The sequence below is a fragment of the Maniola hyperantus genome, chromosome 17 (assembly GCF_902806685.2).
Source record: "Maniola hyperantus chromosome 17, iAphHyp1.2, whole genome shotgun sequence".
Taxonomy (NCBI): Eukaryota; Metazoa; Arthropoda; class Insecta; order Lepidoptera; family Nymphalidae; genus Maniola; species Maniola hyperantus.
The window spans coordinates 11,353,184-11,375,116 of record NC_048552.1 but is presented as its reverse complement, the minus strand read 5'-3'; the positions used below and the strand labels follow the sequence as shown (position 1 = coordinate 11,375,116).

The 21,933-nt window shown below is 38.2% G+C and overlaps 2 protein-coding genes across 2 annotated transcripts in view; one reads left to right on the top strand and one right to left on the bottom strand.

Moving 5' to 3' along the window:
• LOC117989843 (organic cation transporter protein-like) overlaps positions 1–21,128 on the bottom strand; it is a 29,698-nt gene extending 8,570 nt beyond the window's left edge. The window contains exons 1-4 of the mRNA XM_034977237.2: positions 20,737–21,128; positions 4,901–5,105; positions 2,611–2,866; positions 1,157–1,819 (exon numbers count right to left, since the gene is read on the bottom strand). Of these exons, the coding sequence (XP_034833128.1) occupies positions 1,157–1,819; positions 2,611–2,866; positions 4,901–5,105; positions 20,737–20,891 (1,279 nt within the window). The 5' untranslated portion in view covers positions 20,892–21,128. The remainder of the gene's footprint in view (positions 1–1,156; positions 1,820–2,610; positions 2,867–4,900; positions 5,106–20,736) is intronic.
• On the top strand, positions 6,213–7,470 carry LOC138403486 (uncharacterized). The gene has a single exon (XM_069504194.1). The coding sequence runs from the start codon at positions 6,213–6,215 to the stop codon at positions 7,398–7,400; it is 1,188 nt and encodes a 395-aa protein (XP_069360295.1). The 3' UTR covers positions 7,401–7,470.
• Positions 21,129–21,933: the final 805 nt, after the last annotated feature.

Here is a 21,933-nt window from a genome sequence, read left to right as displayed (position 1 = left end):
CGGAGAAACTTTCGGCTTTTATAAAATAACGAAGGTCTGGCACGCGCTGGCTCTTAGCCCAGAAAGATACTCGTCTTTGACGACTGGTAATATGATTTTATTATCTTTGAAAGTATATTTGTGAAGAGATTGTGTTATTTGATATAATATGATATCTCGATATCATTTGTTTACCTTTAATCTCGATGAAAACCTCTTGACTAAATAAAGCTGCTTCCGGGTGGATTGTAATTTATGTGAACTCATATTAAAATCTCTATCAAAAGTTACGAATTAATATTAATCTGAGGTCGAAAACTAAAATTACAGGTTAATTTGCATGATTAAGTAGGTACATATAGTTACTGTAACTTATATGAAATTGTAAGGTTTTTATGTAACAACCAGGCAGGTCATCTTAATTTTTTTAAATGAATATTTATTACTAGCTGATGCCCGCGACTTCGTACGCGTGGATTTAGGTTCTTAAAAATCCTGTGGGAACTCTTAAATTTTCCGGGATAAAAAGTAGCCTATGTCCTTCCCCGGGTTGCAAGCTGCCTGTGTACCAAATTTCGCCAAAATCGGTTGAATGGTTGAGCCGTGAAAAGCTAGCAGACAGACAGACACACTTTCGCATTTATAATGTTAGTATGGATTGTCGTTGTCTATAATTTTTTTTTAATTTAATTGCAGCATCGAGGGAAGTAGTTAGCCAATGAGTTGCCGACTTCATTAAATACATGGTCATACAAAACGACACAACATGTAGATGCGAGCCAAAGGGTTTTAGAACTCAAAATCCAGCATAAATGATAATATCCCAGATTTAAATAAACCCTTACCACCTTCGCTTGCACCAACCGCTGTTAAAATGTCTATCTCTTCTTTTCTTGTCAGCCGCGAAATCAATTTTTCAAAAAGTGACACATTACAATATTTAACTAAACCGGTTTGACGCTGATTCGAAACAAGTTCAAAAATTTAATTGGATATTAAACTAAATTAATCACAAAAATCTGATGGAATCTCATGCTTGATCTCCACTTAAATTTTAAAATTTTCGTCGAACAACTCATAGTAACCCTCATAAGCAGTTTGGTGCAAGTGGACCATAGAAATCTTATAATAAGGTGACGCATAACTTAAAAAGACGTAAAAATCAAAGAATGCTTACCTTTTGGCACAAAAGACAAACTTATACATAAACACGCACTCAGAACATAAGTTAATATCAACACTTTCTTCCTTCCAAATCTGTCTAACACTAAGAGACACACAATGTTCGCTGGGATCTCCACAAACGCAACCAGCATAAAGTTCACATACTTATTCCCAGCTAGAGACACTGAGTTTATAGATAGCCCGGAATAAACGAAAGTACATGTTATCCACAAAAACGAGCATGTCGCTACCCGTTTCCTTATAATACCAGATTTGATCACTTTCATTAAATTCGACTGCTTATTCTCCTTATTTTCCTCTACCTCAATTGCTTCTTTACTTTTTTCGTTATCTGTATCAGTTTTAAGTTTTTCTAGTTCACCAAACGATGATAGAACATCTTCAGATAAGTTTACTCGGTTCATTTTCGCCGCTTTTTTCAGAATCGCCGCAGCTTCACTATGTCTTCCTTTGCTGATCAGCCATCTGGCACTTTCATTTAATATCCAGTAATATGAGACTACAAACATGGCTGGTATGTAAATAAGCCTGAGGAGATGTCTCCAATTCTGTAGCCACCACGATAGAGAGGCTAGGGACATGAGGCCCAGGACGTAGACGGCATTGATGAGGGTGTTCCCAAAGACTCTGCCCTTAGGACCTACTAGTTCCACAGCTGAAAAAAAATTCTTTGTAAATAAACAACAATTCATGGTAATTATCTAATTATGAAACATCGTGAAGAAACCTGCATGCCTGAAAGTTCTTAATAATATTCTCAAGTGTGAAGTCTACCAATTCTATCCGAAGTCTATCAATAGTAAATGTTTTTTATTAATCAGTAAGTTTGAAAATAGATTTTGAGCTTATAATGGTCAAATGGGCAAATTTAGTTGTAACTAAATTTTTCAGCAATTAGATGAGATTGTAGTCAAGAATCTCTCAAGAAAAAATCTTTCAACAGAAATGAATCACCTACTCTAAGTTTATGTAATGAGTGAACTTCATCATGATCAACTGATAGACGTCTACTGCAAGACATAGGTCTCTTGTAGAGACTTCCACATGCCACGATCTGCTTGAATCCAGCGGACCTCTGCGACTCTCTTGATGTTATCCGTCCACCTTTGGGAGCACCAGCATTCCAGCACCTTGGGTCGCCAACGTCTATCGGCTCTTCGATCTATGTGCCCTGCCCATTGCCACTTCAGCTTCGCAACTCGCTGAGCTATGTCGATTATTTTGGTTCTACTACGGATCTTCTCATATCTGATTTGATCACGCAGTGTTTCTTGCTGGTGCTTCTCGGTAGGAATGGTTTATCCCTATTCTATTAAATTAAATTAAATTCAATTCCATTCCATTCCATACATTCCATTCCATTAATTCCGTTCCATTCCGTTCCATTCTGTTCAATTCCATTCCATTCCATTCAATTCTATTCTATGCTATTAGCTTAATACTTACCAAGAACAAAAGCAGTGCTATACGCTCCAGCTCCTAAAGCAGCTTCCAAGAACTCAAAGACAAGCATCATGATATAGCTGGTGGAAAAGGATCTCAGGAACCCAAAGATGCCGTTCATAAGTGAGGCCACAGCCAAGGCAACCTTCCTACCGTATCTGTCTGATATGATACCAGTGAGAGGCAGTGATATGAAAAGACCTGTATTGTGAATGGACCCGACGAGAGTCCTTTTCCAATCTTGACAGCCAAGATCGAACTAGAACAAGGAAAAATTATAAAAAAACCGGTCAAGAACCGGTCAATTGGTGAGGAACCTGCATGCCTGAGAGTTCTCCATAATGTTCACAAAGGTGTGTGAAGTCAGCCAATGCACAAGTGGCGTGGTAGACTAGGTCAAACCGTTCTCATTCTGAGAGCAGACCAATGCCCTGTAGTAAGCCTCATCATGATGATGATGAGCTTTAAAAATAAGATAAAAGTCAATCCAGCTCACGCCATCACAAGTGGATCTAAAAGGATAATTATTACTCAGCCAATCATTGTTTGCTAGGTTTGCTGGTCAAAAGTCAAATTAACCTAATTTTTTTGTTAGACATGAGATACGTTATCAGTTATCTTATCACCACGCCTCCGACACGCGTCTAAAACACCCGTCTATCACGCATTTGATAAACTTGTAGTATAAGAGACGACGGCTTAAAAGGGAACTGCCAGGTGGCCATAGTAAATTTGGCCTTTAGGTGCCCACACATGAAACTATATGGAATCAACAGTATTATAATACAGCAATTAATTGGTAAAAATTTGGATTAAATCAAGAGAGGGTTTTAATGTTACAAATTGTTTTTATTTTTTATCATCCATAGGATTTATTTTCAAACTATACAAACGCATCGTACAGTAAGTTTTTGTCACTTGATGAATGGTTTTAAATACATGAATCATCATACATAAGTATTAAAAACTCAAACATTTTGAACAAATATTTGTTATCATTACATCATTTTTTTGACAATAAGAATATTATTTTGGGCATTTTTGGGCCAAATGTCGGCATTCCACTTTGATGGCATAGATTATACTAAATAAATAGATAAAAATCTAAGAATCGGGACCGGGAGCCGCAGTTGAAATGGCTGCAAAGCAAGTGGCGCAGTAGTTTAAGTGAACTTTTGTGTTCTTTATTGATAAATAAATGTCTTTAAACCGTAGTATCCAGAGATTAATATTTTCATTAGAAAAAAAAATAGTTGAATTATCTCTCTGTCTGTGAGCTTACTGTATCTAATGAACCGCGTCTAATAGATGAAATTGAAATTTTCACGTGTGTATTCAAGGATTTCAAAATGGTCGCAATGTGAATTAAAAAGTAGGTAAGGTCAGCAACAAAGCTAGGTTTGCACCCGCCAGTACAAGCGACTATGGACAGATGCATACCTAGCTTTGTTGCTGACTGTACATAATCTTATACGATTGTTTCTACGGAGCTTGTCGTGCGCGACTCCAACTCGCACACCGGATTTGTTATTTTAGGTCTATTTTAGTTACAAAAAGTGTATAATCGAATGAAGTTAAGTTTTTTTCGATGTAGTTCTATAGCTTTATGTTGGTGATCTCTTGGCGTACTTGATGATTTATGAGAATTACTACGATGGGCCGGAGCGGTTACTCGTATGACCGATAACATTTTTTGCCACGCGGATGCTCCTATCTTTTGATATATTATTATAGGTACTATTTTGTAAATTAAAGGTACAAGTCCGAGATGGGCCGTAAATGTAGACCGCGAACTGCGAGCGTCACCACTGGTTTCTATGAAGCTGTGTGAAATTTATTCCGAGCGCGGCAACACTGCGGCTTGCAGCCGCGACCGCAGACGGCATACAGTACAGATTCATAGAAACCAGTGGTGTCGTCGTGTCTGTCAAGAAAACCTATAGGGTACTTCTGAAATTTGGTAGGTAGGTAGGTCTTATAGCAAACATTAGGGGAAAAATCTGAAAACCGGGTATTTGTGGTTACATCACACAGAAAAAAATTGTGGTCATGAACTAATAATTAGTATTTTCAATTTTCGAAGTAGGATAGCTATATCAAATGGGGTATCATATGAAAGGGCTTTACCTGTGCATTCTAAAACAGATTTTTTTTATTTTTATGCATCATAGTTTTTGAATTATCGTGCAAAATGTCGAAAGAATACGACTGTAGTACGGAACTCTCGGTGCGCGAGTCTGAATTGCACTTGGCCGGTTGTATTATTATTTAATTATAAAAATATTGAACTCACATCTCTAACAGCAGAATCTTCATCACTATAAACAAATCTATCACAATCCTCCACTATGGAAGTATCAAAGTCCTCTATACTACACGTTGCGGTGTGGTTGTTGTGCTGAAAACGTTTACATTTCGACAGCGCCTGCTTTTCCTTAGGTATTGCGTGTTCGAGCCAAGTGTTGTTGTTGACTCCTTCGCAATTTGTGATGTTGCATCTGTAAAGGAAGAGTATTATTATAGAACAACTGGTGACTGGTGAGTACCGATTCTGATGGCAACTAAAATTTAGCATCTCTTTCTTACCAATGTGATAAGAAAAGGATAGACAAACTTTTAATTCAAAACTGTCAAACTTAGTTACTTTAGGTACATTGAGTACAGTGTAGCATAGTAATTAGATAAGGCTAGCTTTAAGTTTTATTATAATATTTTCAAAAGAAATAATATAACGAATGTTATATATTATGTATTATTTACCTAATTATTATTTAAGTGCATCTTTATGTAACTAGTTACTAGACGGAAGAGCGGAACTGATAATTACTTAAAAACAAGTATCAATTTATGATAAAAAAGTGCAATATAAAATTCAGACATTTAATTGTACTTTACATGACGTTGCAACATAACATGGAAATGTAATTAATTTAAGTGCAGAACTCTATGGATAACTTAGTATTATATTGATAAAAAAAAATTTTTTTGGGGCCCAAGGCGTTTATGAGTCAGTGAGTTAATCAGCAGGCCGATTGCGAATCGACTGCATCTATCATTTAATGACAGCATCAATGTCAAAATATGGTTTTCCTATCACGGTTCGGTGAGACAGTCCACAAAGGATAGATGTGGACAAAAAAATGTTTTGACAGTTCATTTACACTATCGATAAAATTTATTGTATGAAAAATGCTATTGCGGACGCGTTTTGAAGTTTGATGTCATATAAGAACCTCGACAAATGTTACGTCAAATGAGGTTTTCATTGAAACAACTCGAGAGGTGTTTTTATCAGTGACATAAGCTATCCGCAAATCGTTTTACTACTCATATTAATTAAAATAAAGTTATGAAAGGGATTAAAAAAGGCTATAGTAATTCTTCTGCTAGATAAGAAATCAATTATTAATTTTAGAAGCTAGTATAATAGTATAAAAGTATTTTTAGATTAATGTAAGTCTCATAACTACTTTTAAATTTTAAATGATGAGTCACTTCGTCTCCTAGGGGCTCCCGTACTAGATGCATCAGTTCCTCAATTTGTTGAAAATACTATTTCAAAATTTAGTAGTAACTCCCACCGTATGTTTGAAATTAATCCACATATGGCTCTCACAATATTGCGGTTTTGTTTATTTGTTCCAAAATTTACTTACTATCTAAGATGTTCTCCACTTTGGAAATTTAATACTTTATTGGACAATTTAGATGCTTTTGTTAAAAATATTCTCACTAGTATTCTAAATTGTCCAATAAGTAATCAAGCATGGTCCCAGGCTTCTCTTCCAATCAGGTATGGAGGCCTGGGAATTCGCAAAATTTCTAGTGTTTCGCTGCCAGCATTTCTTTCCTCTGTTTACAGTACACACACTCTCTATGGCAAGATTATATCCAATTCTTTGGGTTCCATAGAGGTGTCTGGCTTAACAGAGGCAAGAAATGAATGGTCCATGCATAGTCCCAGCCAAGTGCCGGTTTCTCTTTCTTCCCAGAGACAGTGGGACGACATTATTTGCAAAACGACATTTGACACTTTACTAGCAAACGCAAATTCTAAAAAAGACCGTGCTCGTCTTCTCGCTGTCTCTGCAAAAGAGTCCGGCTACTGGCTACATGCTCTTCCCTCTGCCAACCTGGGCACTCTGTTAGACCATACGACACTTTCTGTTTTGATTGGTCTTAGGCTTGGCGCCACAATAAACCAGCCTCACCGTTGCCACTGCGGTGACTGCGTTGACGCCTTCGGCCACCATGGACTCTCCTGTTCGAGAAGCGCTGGTCGCTTCTCCCGCCATAGTACCCTTAACGACATCATCCGGAGGTCCCTTGCCACCGCCCATGTGCCAGCTGTACTAGAACCTATTGGTTTGGCACGTGGCGATGGCAAGAGACCTGATGGTATGACGCTCGTACCGTGGAAGATGGGCAGGTCGCTTGTTTGGGATGCAACTTGTGTAGACACTTTAGCTGCATCCCACATTCAGGCGACCTCCTCTATGGCGGGTGCAGCGGCCATCAGCGCCGAACAGGCCAAAAGGCGCAAATATGAAAACCTCGATGGGAGCTTCGTATTCGTGCCTTTTGGTGTGGAGACCTTGGGGCCGTGGGGCCCGGGGGCTCGAGCTCTTTTTGAAGAAATTGCGAAAAGAGTTATCGAGTCAACCGGGGACCCGAGAGCTGGCAGCTACCTTGGCCAAAGAATTAGTTTGGCCATCCAAAGGGGTAATGCTGCCAGCATCTTGGGTACAATGCCTCGCTGCGGTGGTCTCGATGAGGTTTTAGATTTAATTTAATTTATTTTAGTTTTAATTTAATATTGTTTTCTTTTTTTTTAGATTTAAGTTTATTAATAGTTTATTTGTTTCCATCTTTTAAAAGAATATGTGATGACTCTTTCATTAGTAGGTTTGATGCACAGAGTACATTAAATATAGAGGTATACTAACACTGAGAAATGAGAATCACAGAGTACTTTTTACACGCACCTATAACTTCTTGGAGAACAGTTATGTGCATTTTAACTAAATAATTAAATATCATTGCTTTAACGGTGATGGAAAACATCGTGTGGAAACCTGCATGCCTGAGAGTTCTCCAAAATGTTATCAAAGGTGTGTGAAGTGAAGTCTACCAATCCGCATTTGGCCAGCATGGTAGACTATGGCCAAAACTCTTCTCACACTCAAGAGAACCGTACTCTATAGTGAGCCAGCGACAAGCTGAACATAATAGTATACCTTTGACTCCTTTGAGAACAATATGGAGAACTCTCAGGCATGCAGATTTCCTCATGATGTTTCCTTCACCACTAAATCAAGTTAAGTATAATTAATTGTTTAAAACGGACATAACTCTTAGAGATGCGTACCTAGAATTGAACCCCCAACCTTCAATTATTCAGAGGTGGACATCCTAACCACTAGGCTCTTCGGGGAACTTCTAAAATTATTCCCCAAAGTAATGTCCAAAAGTCAAATCATTTTCTGATTTAATTGATTTAGCTTTGGAAATTACTTTGGAATTTAAATTATTTAGGCAAATAAAACAACAGTTTGATGATTTTTTATGTATTCTTTTATTAAAGTAGATTAGATTCTGACATTTTAATTATATCACCATCTGCTTCTTATAAATCTAATCTGGCACTGTTCATTATTTTATTTGTCTCTGCACGGGGTCCAAGAGCTCGAGTTCACAACATATCCCAATCCATATCTTTGTCAGGATGAAGAAATGAATGCAGCTCTGTATCACCTTTGCCTGAAAAAAAATTATGATAACTGAGCAAGTGACCACTTACTGTGTTGCTTAATCTATACCACTAGGCACTACCAGCTTCTGTTTAGGTATGACGTTGTCTGCGAAGACTTTAGAATCAGTGTATATGGTATCTTTGTTACTAATTTAGCTAATCCAAATTGTTTCTTTAAATATTTGTGGTGCGAAGGAGTAAGAAACATCCAAACTTTCATATGAAGAGCAACGTTTTAGGCAGCTCTAGATACATTAGGAAACATACTCGAGAAAGCACTTGTAGTGTGGAGGTACTTACTATGAAGTCATAACCACCAGTAGCAATGGACTCAATTTGTATAATAGGTACTTTATGAAACGCTGTTAAAACTCCTCTAACTTTTCGGAGTTTAATACCATTGTAACAACTAAATATCACTTGCTTAGCTGTGAAGGAAAAGGAAGATCGTGAGGAAACCCGCATGAGAGCCTTTACTTGTATTGAATGATAACGTTTGTTAACTTACGAGTTCTAACTTCCAAGCAGCCACAGTCCGTCAATAAGGCAAGTCCCAATACTTAGGCAAATCAGTGCCCAGGTATTTGCGTATAAGTTCAGTGAGAAAAACTAAGTCTCCGGAGTCCGAGGAGCAAGCAAAGTTGCAGAATTAATCACAAAAAACAAACGGGTAAACTAAGGAAAAACAACAAAAAATTGTACTTTGTGGTCTGGGCTGGGGTTCTAAATAGTTACCACAGACTAACTACTTATTTGTAATAAGTAACGTAGCCAAATTTAGGAGACTGTTATGTCCATGTAAATTGCTAGATTACCAAGTGATTACCATAGATATTCGATTTAGTCGGGTTATAAATAGGTCCGTGCTACCAATACGTCATCAAAATGTCGATAATGACCAAATGCGATATAGTGCATTAGTCGTCCGCGATAGCAAGTTTATCAACTGTAACGATCACGATTCTTAAGGATATTTCTATTGCGATGTCACATGTCAGTTTACGGCAATCGGCCTGCTGCTGCTCGATTGCAGTAAAATGACAGCTACACAATGTCACGATTGCAATCACCTCTGATTGGTTGACGCTCGCTCACTATTGGCTACAATGCATTGTTGTAAACAAGAATACCATTTTTTTAATTCTTTTTTATTCAGATACAAGTAAGCCCTTGATTGCAATCTCACCTGGTGGTAAATGATGATGCAGTCTAAGATGGAAGCGGGCTAACCTGGAAGGGGTATGGCAGTTTTTTTATTAAACCCACACCCCTATGGTTTTCTACACGGCATCGTACCGGAACGTTAAATCGCTTGGCGGCACGGCTTTGCCGGTAGGGTGGTAACTAGCCATGGCCGAAGTCTCCCACCAGACCAGACCAGAAATTTAGAAATGAAATTATTAAATTCCAAACCCCTGCCGGGAATCGAACCTGGGACCTCGCACTAATAAGACAACAGCGCATAACACTGCGCCAGAGAGGACGTCAAAAACCATAAATTCAGCCAATAACAACAATTGCGATTGTAATAATGATTGATACAGTTTTTCCGCAACCGATCTACTAGGCTTTTCCTTGATGATGCCCACGACTTCATCCGCGTCAATTTAGGTTTTTATAAATCCCGTGGATATTTTGATTTTTCGGCATAAAATCCTTCCTCAGAATGCAGTATAGTACCTAGTGAAAGTTTTTCCTCGATATTTATTTATTTTTTATTTTTATTTTCCATGTACCGAAATTGCAGTAACATAGTAGTAATAAATTAACATATTGATAGTCCAGTGAAAAAGAAGCTCTTTAATTGCATGAATAAAAGTTGTAGCCAAGTCTTAACCGACAAGAGTTAGATGGGAACCAATTATTGCAGAACAAAGAACTAATTGCTTTGGATCTTTCTTTTTTTCATCAGAACGGAACTTCAATCGGTAGTGAAAAATCAAACGATTTGAATAAATAATTATTTTCAGGGTTCCTTTTAGGGTTCAAAAGGAAAAACGGAACCCTAATGTAGGATCACTTTGTTGTCTGTTCGTCTGTCAAGGAACCTGTACTTCCCGTTGACCTAGAATCATGAAATTTGGCAGAAAGGTAGGTCTTAGAGCAGACATGAGGGGAAAAATCTAAAACACGTGAATTTGTAGTTACATCACAAGAAAAAAATTCAAATGTGTTCATGAACAAATATTGCTATTTTCGACTTGAAGTGAAGTGAAAGTTTTTCCTCATAGTCCAGTGAAAAAGAAGCTCTTTAATTGCATGAATAAAAGTTGTAGCCAAGTTGTAGTCTTAACCGACAAGAGTTAGATGGGAACCAATTATTGCAGAACAAAGAACTAATTGCTTTGGCAACGTCCAAGACAAGTGATTAAGAATCTTTTTTTTTTATCAGAACGGAACTTCAATCGGTAATGAAAAATCAAACGATTTGAATAAAGGATTATTTTTAGGGTTCCGTACCCCAAAAAGGAAAAGGAACCCTTACAGGATCACTTTGTTGTCAACATTGCACTCAGCTTGTGGACAGTGTCTGTTGCTCGTAAATGATCATAATCACAACCCATTGCTGGTCCAGTGCTGAACACGGGTCTCCTCTCAGAATGAGGAGGTTTTAGGCCATAGTCCTCCACTATGGCCCGGTGCGGATTAGCAGACTTCATACACCTTTGAAAACTTTATGGAGTAGCACGATGTTTACCTTCACCGTGAAAGTAAGTAATATTTAATTACGTAAAAACGCACCAACTCCGAAAAATTAGAGGTGAAAGTAAGAAAGAAAATACATTTATTTGTTGTTGGTGTCACTGATAAAAACAAAATATACAAATGTAATTTTTCATCTGTGACATCACCCCAAATGGGTGTAAAGAAAATGCCTCAAAAAAGGAAACACAAATGACACTATCAGGGCAAGGAAATAACATTCGACGTAAATTTCCAATAGGATTTGCAAACTCAAACGTCCGCTCGCCCCGTGATCCGAATTATGATCGGTCCGGACGATAGGTGACGCCGAATCGATTTGCATCCGTACACCAATCGTGCTGGGCTTGAATTTATAGCCGGACTGAATTTCGCACTATTGTGATTGGGCTGTGAAATATGGGCGAGGCGACTGGATTAGAAGTATGGGTGTTTGTGACTAATTTTACATGCTAGTGGAAAGAAATAGTACCGTGCAGACCACAAACTTCTCTTTACGATTGAAAATTTCATATTTATAAGATGCCTACGATTTAGGTTAGGTGGTAGTAGGGTGGATTTAAAAAACCCGTGAGATCCCTTTTTTCGTTGTAGAAATAGCTTGTACTAATCTAAACTGTTATTATCTGTAATATTATCCCAGTGGGGCGATACATTTTTTTATCGCTAAGCAAAGAGCGTTCACATCAATATATTGCGTGATCCCTAGTTATCTCAGCAGTTATTTTTATTACGAAACAAATTATATCGTAACAAATAAAACTTTATGTACTTTAATTACTGTAAATAAGATAAGGAAATTAATCACAAGGAGAATTTATTACTTACTATATATAATAGACAATGCCTGCGCTGCGATGTCGTCCACGTGGATTTAGGTTATATTAAAACCTCGAATTCCAGAAAATAGACAATTAGATGACGCCCGTGACTTTATTCACGTGGATTTAGGTTTTTCAAGAATCTCACTGGGAATAGAAACTCTGGAGGTCGATTCCGTAAAACCTGCATCAATCATTATTACAATCGTAATGGTTGTGATTGGCTGAATTTATGGTATTCTTGTTGCAACGATGAAATTATTGAGCCGTCATTCTACCGCAATCGCGAGCACAAGCTGCCCGAAAAAACTACCAACAGATTTTTTACCTATATTTTTTACGTATCCTTTCGTCGATATTGAAATCGGAACCTGACAAAGCCCACCTAAGCCTAGATCTGTCCACGCGTCTAATACGACCGTAATTCTCGTGAGGATTTATAATGATTTACCTTCGTCAATTTGATAAATAGTTTCTAAGAAATGGACGAGCCTGTCCTCGCACAAAGGTGGATTGATATCCACCTTTGATATCACAGAAAAGATTACTTTCAAGGACAAACTTGATGTTGATGATGATGATCGGCTTTTGGCCATCGATTTACAGTACGCGGCAGAAAGTAATGTACACCGATCTTTAGGAGGAAGCAGATTTGTAGAGCGAGCAGTCTCACGGAGCTCATGATTGATAGTGTCGACAGAACAGATGCAAGTGATGCCATCAGTTATCTGTTGATGTCAAACGCGGCTACATAGTCGGGAAGTAATCGCGTTGGTGCTGTAAACTTTGGTGATGAAATGGCGCTATCATGGAAATCTTAGAGATTTCTATGGACTCATTCGTTGAGAGTTTTTTTTCGGCAGAGATTCAGATAATTTTCTGGTTCAGACGCCTTGGCAATCGATGTGAATAAACAATCATGAATAAGCGACGCGAATGTCGCAACGCGCGATTTGAAGAATGTGGTTGGCTTCGTGAATTTTTAGGATACAATCAACAGTAATTTCATGTGTGTTCGCGCAAACTTGCGTTGATCGCGTCGCGTAATCGCGTACAATAGTGTTGTTAAATGCAAGATTTTAGTAAGTAAATCTAGTGCCACGTACAAGTAACACAATTAATATCAGTCTCGCGGAGCTCATGATTGATAGTGCCGGCATTAGAACAGATGCGAGTGATGCCATCAGTAATCTGTTGATGTCTAACGCGGTTACTTAGTCGCAGAGTGATTGCATTAGTTTTGAACGTATGGTACGCGACAGGTCGAGATGGCAATCGGGGTGGGGATACCCCGCACACCCGCACAGCTCCTGCACTATCCAGGTGCGGGATAGCGCGGGCACACGAGTAGATATATAGCAGAGGGGAAGCTTCATACTAGCGGCTGGCTGTAGGTTCACTCACTCTAGCGCAGCTCACGCACACCACGACGTGTCACGGACGCTCCGTTTGCCGCCAAACTGGGCGCACGGAGCGTCCGTGGCACGTCGTGGTGTGCGTGAGCTAGTGTGAAGCTTCCCCTCTGGTCTATAATATCTACTCGTGTGGCGCGGGTGTGCGGGGCGTCCACCCGCCTCATACCCTGATTGACATCTCGACCTGTCGCGTACTATAGTTTACTAAAGTCACTTGAACTAATGGTGCCAATCGGTTTTTTAAACAAACTTTAATCCATACTTATATACTAATATTATGGGAAAGTGCGTCTGTCTCCTGCATGCCCGCCTGAACAACAGGGTTAGGCTTTCGTCTAACCCTGCACACGGCATTGGTCTACTTTTTATCCTGGAAAATCAAAGAGAAAATTACAATAATCTAGGGCTAGGTAGGTGTTATTTCTCAGAACGTATGTACAAAATTTCATTGAGTATGACAAGTTAGTATTCAAATAATAGCAAAACTACGTTTGTGTGGACCGCACTACTAATAAACCCCTCTTAAACCAGCAGCGCCGTAATTGAAATGTGGGCGCATAGTATTTTTGTTCATTTTGTGAGAGTTGGTATAGGTACCGGGGTTTTATCGAGCTTTTACGATAAAGTTTGGGTGTCATTTTTTATCGTCTAGTTCAAAACTCTCCTAGAGAAGTTGGCGGTTTGTGGAGTTGTTTAGCACAAAAAGTCGTCAATTAAAATTAAAATAATACTAGACAGAACAGCTTCAAAATAATGTAGGTATATCCACAACTAGTTAATGCCCGCGAATTCATCCGCGTAGATTTAGTTTATTTTTAAATTGGGTATTTGTTTATGTCAAAAATAAATTATTTCGGTTTTAGATTTAATTTAATGTTGTTTTATTTTACTTTTAATTTAGATTTAATTATATATAAAAAAAATAACAAAAAAATGCGATACCTATGTCTGGTTTCTGTCGGGTCTGGGTCAGAGTTTTTCTTTCATGATTCTACGTCAACGGGCTAGGTTAGGTTATGCGAAGGCGGGAAAGGTTGCTAGTTAGAGATATAGATATTCTTTAGATAATCTGTCTTTCTATTTGTAAATAGCGTGCAAAAATCCGTGTAGTAGTTCCTGAGATTAGCCCGATCAAACAGAATTGAACATCTCCATATATAAAAATGAATCGCTGAATGTGTTGCTAAGCGCAAATCTCGAGAACAGCTGAACCGATTTCGCTAATTTTTTTTTTATAATATTCCTTGAAGTAGGTACGAGAAACCTACGAGAATGATTTTTACGGCAAGAAAAAATTGCCTGAAAAAGTCTAAAAACAACACTTTTCTATATTCCCATACAAAAGATTCGTAATAATACTTAAAAGTCAATTTGAACTTTAATACCACACCATAAAGTTTACCTAAGTGTTCGTGGAGGGGTTCCGGGAAGGCAAAACAATTGAGTGACGTTAATATCGTATAAATATTAATGTCAATATTTGTCAATATTTATACGATGGGTAACATTTCTAAAAAATTGTCTGTGGAAAAAATAAAAAATTAAAGAATCGACTGTTAGGCGGTACGAAGTTCGCCGGGTCAGCTAATTTAACAATAAAAGATCACCAATTAACTCAAAAAGAGTCAGATAAAAAGCAAAAGACTTAATCACCGCCAGTGGACATTGCCGGCACAATTAGTCCGGACGAGGCATCCTTTAGCGCTGCAATAATTAGGTAGCTAGGTACTGTTCTCACTTGAACGGAACCTAGAGAACGTTGAAATGTTCGTCTACTTGAAACTTTGGTAGGAATCAATTTTATTTATGAGAAGAGACCCGCCGCGGCTTCACTTCTGTGGGAGTTACAAAACGAAAAAACGGCAAAGTGCGAGTCAGACTCGCACACCAAGGGTTCCGTATTACAGTCGTATTTTTTCGATATTTCGTACGATTAATCAAAAACTATTTTGCCTAAAGGTCAGAATGTACAGGTAAAGCCTTTTCATATGATAGCCCACTTGATATAGTTATCTTAATAAGGCCGAAACACTTCTCTCTCTGAGAGTAGACCCGTGTTCTGTTGTGAACCGGCGATGGGTTGATCATGATGATGATGATGAAATGAAATTAAGCTGCCTTAACTACTGGTCACAGCAAGTACAATTAGCCCGGCCGAGAATGAACCGGCGATGGGTTGATCATGATGATGATGATGAAATGAAATTAAGCTGCCTTAACTACTGGTCACAGCAAGTACAATTAGCCCGGCCGAGAAACCCCTTTGTTCAGCAATAATTGCTACTCTCAAGTGAATGAAACTACGGAAACTTTGGAATCTTTGTCGGCTTACGATAGACGTAGATCGACACAATCATTCTATAGAATGGGACCGAATTTTTCCACTACAGACGATTCAGCTCTCCAAATTGATCAAGTGATCAATTCGAACACGCGACGACTATTTACGTGAGTGACATAGTCAACTTACTACGTAAAGACATATATAGCATTTTTCTTTACTACTGTTCGATAACTTTGTGTTATCGCATTCTCTTTTATATACAACGCTAGAAACCTACGCCACAAAAAGAAATTGATATGCGTGAATTGTTGTTATGGTGTAAATAATGTAATACTTTTCGACCTATATTGCGTTGTAGCAACGTTTTATTTTTCTGTCAGTGTGCTTTTGAGGCGCCGAGGGGACCTCTTTTGGCAGAATTATGTATAACTAGCTTATGCTCGCGACTTCGTCCTCGTGGACTACAAAAATTCCAAACCCCTATTTTACCCTCTTAGGGGTTGAATTGTTAAAAAAAAATCTGAGGAAGTCAACGTTAGAATAGCTATCTGCATGCCAAATTTCAGCCTGATCCGTCCAACGCACACTTGATAGATCAGTCAGTCAGCCAGGTTTGCATTTTGTAAAATGATGCCCTCAAGCGGGTTGAAATGCCATATTGGTACTTAAAGGCGCCAAGAAATTAATCTAAAGTCTAAACTTTTGTTTGTTGTATAGCTGATGACATACTACAGAAAGTTTTTGGGTTGAAATTTTCATGTTTTCATCAAAATGTAAACATACGATGAATTAGAAGTTCTTGTCAGTTGTTTGTTAAAGAACTTCGGATCTTTCAATTCTATATTCTGTGTCTATATTATTCATTCTGAGAATTCGCTATTATAAACTTTCTACTTACTTGAATTTTTCTTGTATTAACTTTTGCATGATACTAACATTATGTTTTTTATATACAAAGGTATTTATCATACCTATTGTTGCGACGTTTTAACTTTAAGTTACTTTTTATGGCACTCACATATTTTATTAAAAGTTCAATTTATATATATCTACCTCTACCATAGATGGATGGAGGCGATGGAGAGAGCTATGCTTGGAGTTTCTCTACGTGATCAAATCAGAAATGAGGAGATCCGTAGGAGAACTAGAGTAACCGACATAGCTCAACGGGTTGCGAAGCTGAAGTGGCAATGGGCAGGGCACATAGTTCGTACAACCGATAGACGTTGGGGTCCCAAGGTGCTGGAATGGCGACCTCGCACCGGGAGACGCAGCGTTGGAAGACCCCCCCACTAGGTGGACGGAAAGTACAAAGAAGTAAATATATTCGCCGGGACTATTTATCAAGTTGACGAAGGTTAATCATTAGACACCCGTGTGAGTATTACATTTAGAGAAAGCCTTCCTATTAGCTTTGAAGACAGATTCAGGCTCAGAAGGGCTTTGTCCAGGCCCCTCTATTATATCGGGGGGTACCACATTTATACGTGTCAGGGGATAAAATGTTGTATGTATGTTTCAGTTAGAAGTGTAGGTTTGTGGAACAACACCAAGGCTTGAGCGCACTTTGACTTTGCCCAGACTTAAGAATCTTAAGATTGATTTAAAACGAGACAGATTTATGTGAGAGATAGTACCTATACATCTGTTTTGTTTTAACTCAGTCTTAAGTCTAAGCAATGTCAGAGTGCACTCTATAGATCTCACCCTGAGATTCCATTTTAACTTAGACAGAAAATCATAACGTACTTATACTAAAAACTAGCTTATGCTCGCGACTTCGTCCGCGTGGACTACACAAATTTCAAACCCCTGTTTCACCCCCTTAGGGGTTGAATTTTCAAAAATTCTTTCTTAGCGGATGCCTACGTCATAATAGCTAATTTCAGCCTGATCCGTCCAGTAGTTTGAGCTGTGCGTTGATAGATCAGTCAGTCAGTCAGTCGGTCACCTTTTCGTTTTATATATTTAGACAACAGGGTCACAATTCAAAATCTCGATTTTTCTAAATGGCCCTTTCAAGCTTTGGGTTTAGCAGCAATTGAGCTTGAAATCCCATGGGAAGTCTTCGATTTGTTGGAAAAAGTAGGCTACGTCATATATCTATTGCAAAAAATAACGTCGATCCGTTGCTCTATTACACCGTGATTGAAGGAAAAACCAACAAACAAACACACTTTCGCATATATGGGTAGTTAGTAGTAGTAGGTGATTCCTGTCGATCCCCCGTTTCCAGCAAAAGTTTTAATCCAATATCACATAAAATACTCAAAAAATAAAACTCTAAATAAAAAAGGAAAATAAAATTTGGCCGGGTTCAATACGCAATTTCGGCGTTTTCATTCGGCGATATTCAGTATTATGTAATCGGTAACGCGTACGAATGTATGTAATCCCTATTAATTGGAGGATTTCTGGGTTAAGCGTTAATAACGCCGAATTACGTCAAATAATGTGCACAGTGACAATGGCGATGGTAGCGGGAGGCGTGAAACGACGTCATTATAATAAGGCTATAATAAGGCTTTTATTACACGAGTCAAATAATAATCGCCTATTTAAGTACCATTAAGTACCAACGATCTTTTATTTCGTTGATGATCAATTGAGCCCATTTACGCTTGGGTTCTGTAAAAGATCTCACTCTCAAAATCACTTTGTGTGATTATTTTTAGAGTTCCGTACCCAAATGGTAAAACGGAACCCTATTACTAAGACTCCTCTGTCCGTCCGTCTGCCTCTGCCACTAGGCTGTATCTCATGAACTGTGATAGTGGATGTATTTCTGTTGCCGCTATAAGCCGCAACAAATACTAAAAAACAGAATTAAATAAATATTAAGGGGGCTCCCATACAACAAACGTGTTTATTTTTACTCGTTTTTATAGGTAGCATGATTTACAGTAAGATGGATCATACACTGCTATTTAACAACAACAATATGTTACATATCTGAGGGAATATGTATTTCATATACGTGTATATCCTAAGAAAATGAAGCTGTATGCATAACAAAGGATGAAATCTTGCTCGGAGCTGCACGTAGACACATCACCGTATCAAGCGGTACATTTGCACGCTCGATGCGTCCATTTACATATATTTGCATTCAACTGCGCCTCGACTGTCATCTGCCATACAATTCCGTGATTGTGTACGCTGTGTCATGATACTGGGAATCTAATTTGACTATAATACAAATTAGGCTTTCAATTTGAGGTGGTATTAATAATATTGTTAAAAATGTTAAATTGCAGAATTGTATTTAATTACCTATTACTACCGGGACACCGGCCTGTCCACATACAATTTGTGTGTGGGTAGCGGGAAGCCTGGGATCTGAGTGAATCCTGAGGAGTGATTGTCGCTTCTTTTAGTATACATAGTTACTCTTCTGTGATGCTAGCAGCTAGCATGATTTACAGTAAGATGCAAGGCTATTCAACAACAACAATATATTACGTATCTAAGAGAATATGTATTTCATATACGTGTATATCCTTAGAAAATGAAGGATGAAATCTTGCTCGGAGCTGTATCAAGCGGTACATTTGCACGCTCGATGCGTCCATTTACATATATTTGCATTCAATTGAGCCTCGACTGTCATCTGCCATACACTTCCGAGATTGTGTACGCTGTGTCATGATACTGAGAATCTAATTTGACTATAATAGAAATTAGGCTTTCAACTTGAGTGAAGTCTTATTCATGATATTGTTAAAAATGTTAAAATGTACAATTGTTTGGAAATATTTTCTATTGTCCTTTGCTTAAAAAGGTGCTGATTTATCTGGCGGCCACAATTAGTATTGACAAGGAACTGTAAAAAGTGATATAGGGTATCCAAGAACCTGCACAGATCCAAAGAATTAGATGAAGAGAGTGAGTGAATTAGTGTGTACTTTTAACGTAGAGTACGCGGCAGACAATACTGTAGGTACATCGAACTTTAGAAGGAGATAGCGTATTTGTAGAGCATTATCTCTGTTGTCGTTGAGACCGACAAAATGTCATATAGGTATGAATGACAGAGACAACGCTCTACAAAGTCGAAAAATCATTCTAAAGGCTGATGTACATTATTTTCTGCCGCGTACTATATGCATATTTGCTAGCTTGTGGCGACCCATTTTGTTTCTCAGAAAATAAGTCTGGCGGTCCTGGGATCTTGCTCTATGCATCTATATTAGCATAATAGCTTATTATGCTAATATAGATGCATAGTGTCGTAATTTGGCTGTCTGCAATATACATAATATTATAAATGGGGTTTCTATGGTTTGCTTTTAGAATTTGGCTGTGTTGGAGCTTTATTATACAAAGGAACACTGTTGTTGGAGCTTTTACAAAGCTCAGATGAGCGGTATTTTGTCAACGACAGGGGTTACTGATGCCGTCGACACCCTGGTGGCTGCCGTGATGACCTCCCTGGCGCAGTGGTGAGCGCTGTGGTCTTATAGTGGGATGTCCTGGGTTCGATTACCGGCAGGGGCAATTTGGAAATTTATTATTTGTTTCTGGTCTATTCTGGTGGGCGGTTTCAGCCGTGGCTAATTACAATTATTCAATGGGTTGGATCATGAAATGGTGACAAACAGACAGACAGACAGACACATTCGCAAATCTATAATATAAAAATGAATCACCAAATGTGTTGGTCATCGCAAATCTCGAGAACCGCAGAACCGATTTCGCTAATTCTTTTTTTATAATATTCCTTGAAGTACGAGGAAGGTTCTTAACGAGAGAAAAATTTAATTCAACCTCCCTCAATTTTCTAAACTCCACCCGAGCGAAGCCGGGGTGGTTCAGCTAGTAATTAATATTCAAAGAAAGTGCCTACTAATGACACCTGGAATAGCACTGCTGAATAGCGGAGTGTTTGAGAAAGCTCACGCGATAATTTCACGCATGCGCAGTATGTAGGTAAACACAACATAGCACAAACACCTAACCTCAAAAGCTCAACTTTTATAAATATAACTAAGTACGTACATCAATATGATCCATTATTACATAGGATTACATAAATATATACCTACTTCACACGGTTGAAAAACACTAAAATGGCATACAAAATTTGTTTTGACATAATAATTAGAGTTTTACTAAATAAAACCGACTTGAAAATTAATGAAATAATCTCCATACCTGTAATTTATATCCGTAGCTTCAAACACGTAGACCGAGCCGAACATTCCCGCCAAATATACAGGAAACAGCAGCAATGCATAATTCACTATATTGTACTTTCCGAAATATCCTAACTCCTGTAAAATCGCGTCCAACCCCAAATCTTGACTCATTTTGACCGGTTTTATTAACGATTTTTACAACATATTTTTTACTGTAAGCTCACACGTGTTTGTACTCTACCAAGACTTTTGTATCTGACGTTTTTATCACGCATGCGCGCTGTGATCCATTTACATATTATATTTTTCGCGGAAAATATAATCACGTTCGATCGTCCAAGCGTTCGATGTAAAAAACGCTCGAAGCACAAAATGTGCTCCTCACACCAACAGATGGCTACTTACTATTTGTATGTATGGGCTGGTAACTGGTTAGGGACAAAAATAGTTGAAAGTCCCGCAAAAATCGTACGATCCTACGGTTTATTTATGTGTGACAGTGATAGACACTTATCGCTTTATCGTAACACATGTGTGTGAGGGAAACGGGTATCATTTGATTGTTTCGCGCTTAAACAGCTGTTAATCTGTTGTATAGTATTATCGCATCGATAGTGTGTTGTATTGTTCATTCATCGTAACTTGACGCGTACGAATATGTTGGCACCATTGCAAATCACACAATAATAAGCCATAATTTCTAAGGAATAAAGCAAACAAAGTAATAGTGCCAATATATTCTCACGCGTCAAGTTACGATGAACGAATAATAGTACGATTTTAGTTCACACGACTCTCATATTTTGCGTTTGTGTTTCAAAGGTTAATGTTATACAGCTCCTCAAAATAATGTGTTTAATTAATGACTAAGAGGAGTCACCTACGCGCTCCCCAGCGCTCTTCATACAAACGTATTGTAGTTTGGTTCTCATTTGAAAATTAACCAACCTAAGGGCGTTTGTGCACTCATCGGTTATTCGGTTCATATCCGTAATTTTTCGAAGTGGCTGTCATACAAATACGTAGGTACATTCAATTCGTATTTTTTTCACGGATCCGTAAAATCACGGATGAGTGCACAAACGCCCTAACTCGAGATGACTCGACATATCGCGAACTACATTATATGTATATTACTGTAGACACGTTCTTGAAACTAATATCTATAGTACGCGACAGGTCGAGATGGCAATGATTAAAACCTTAGATTAAT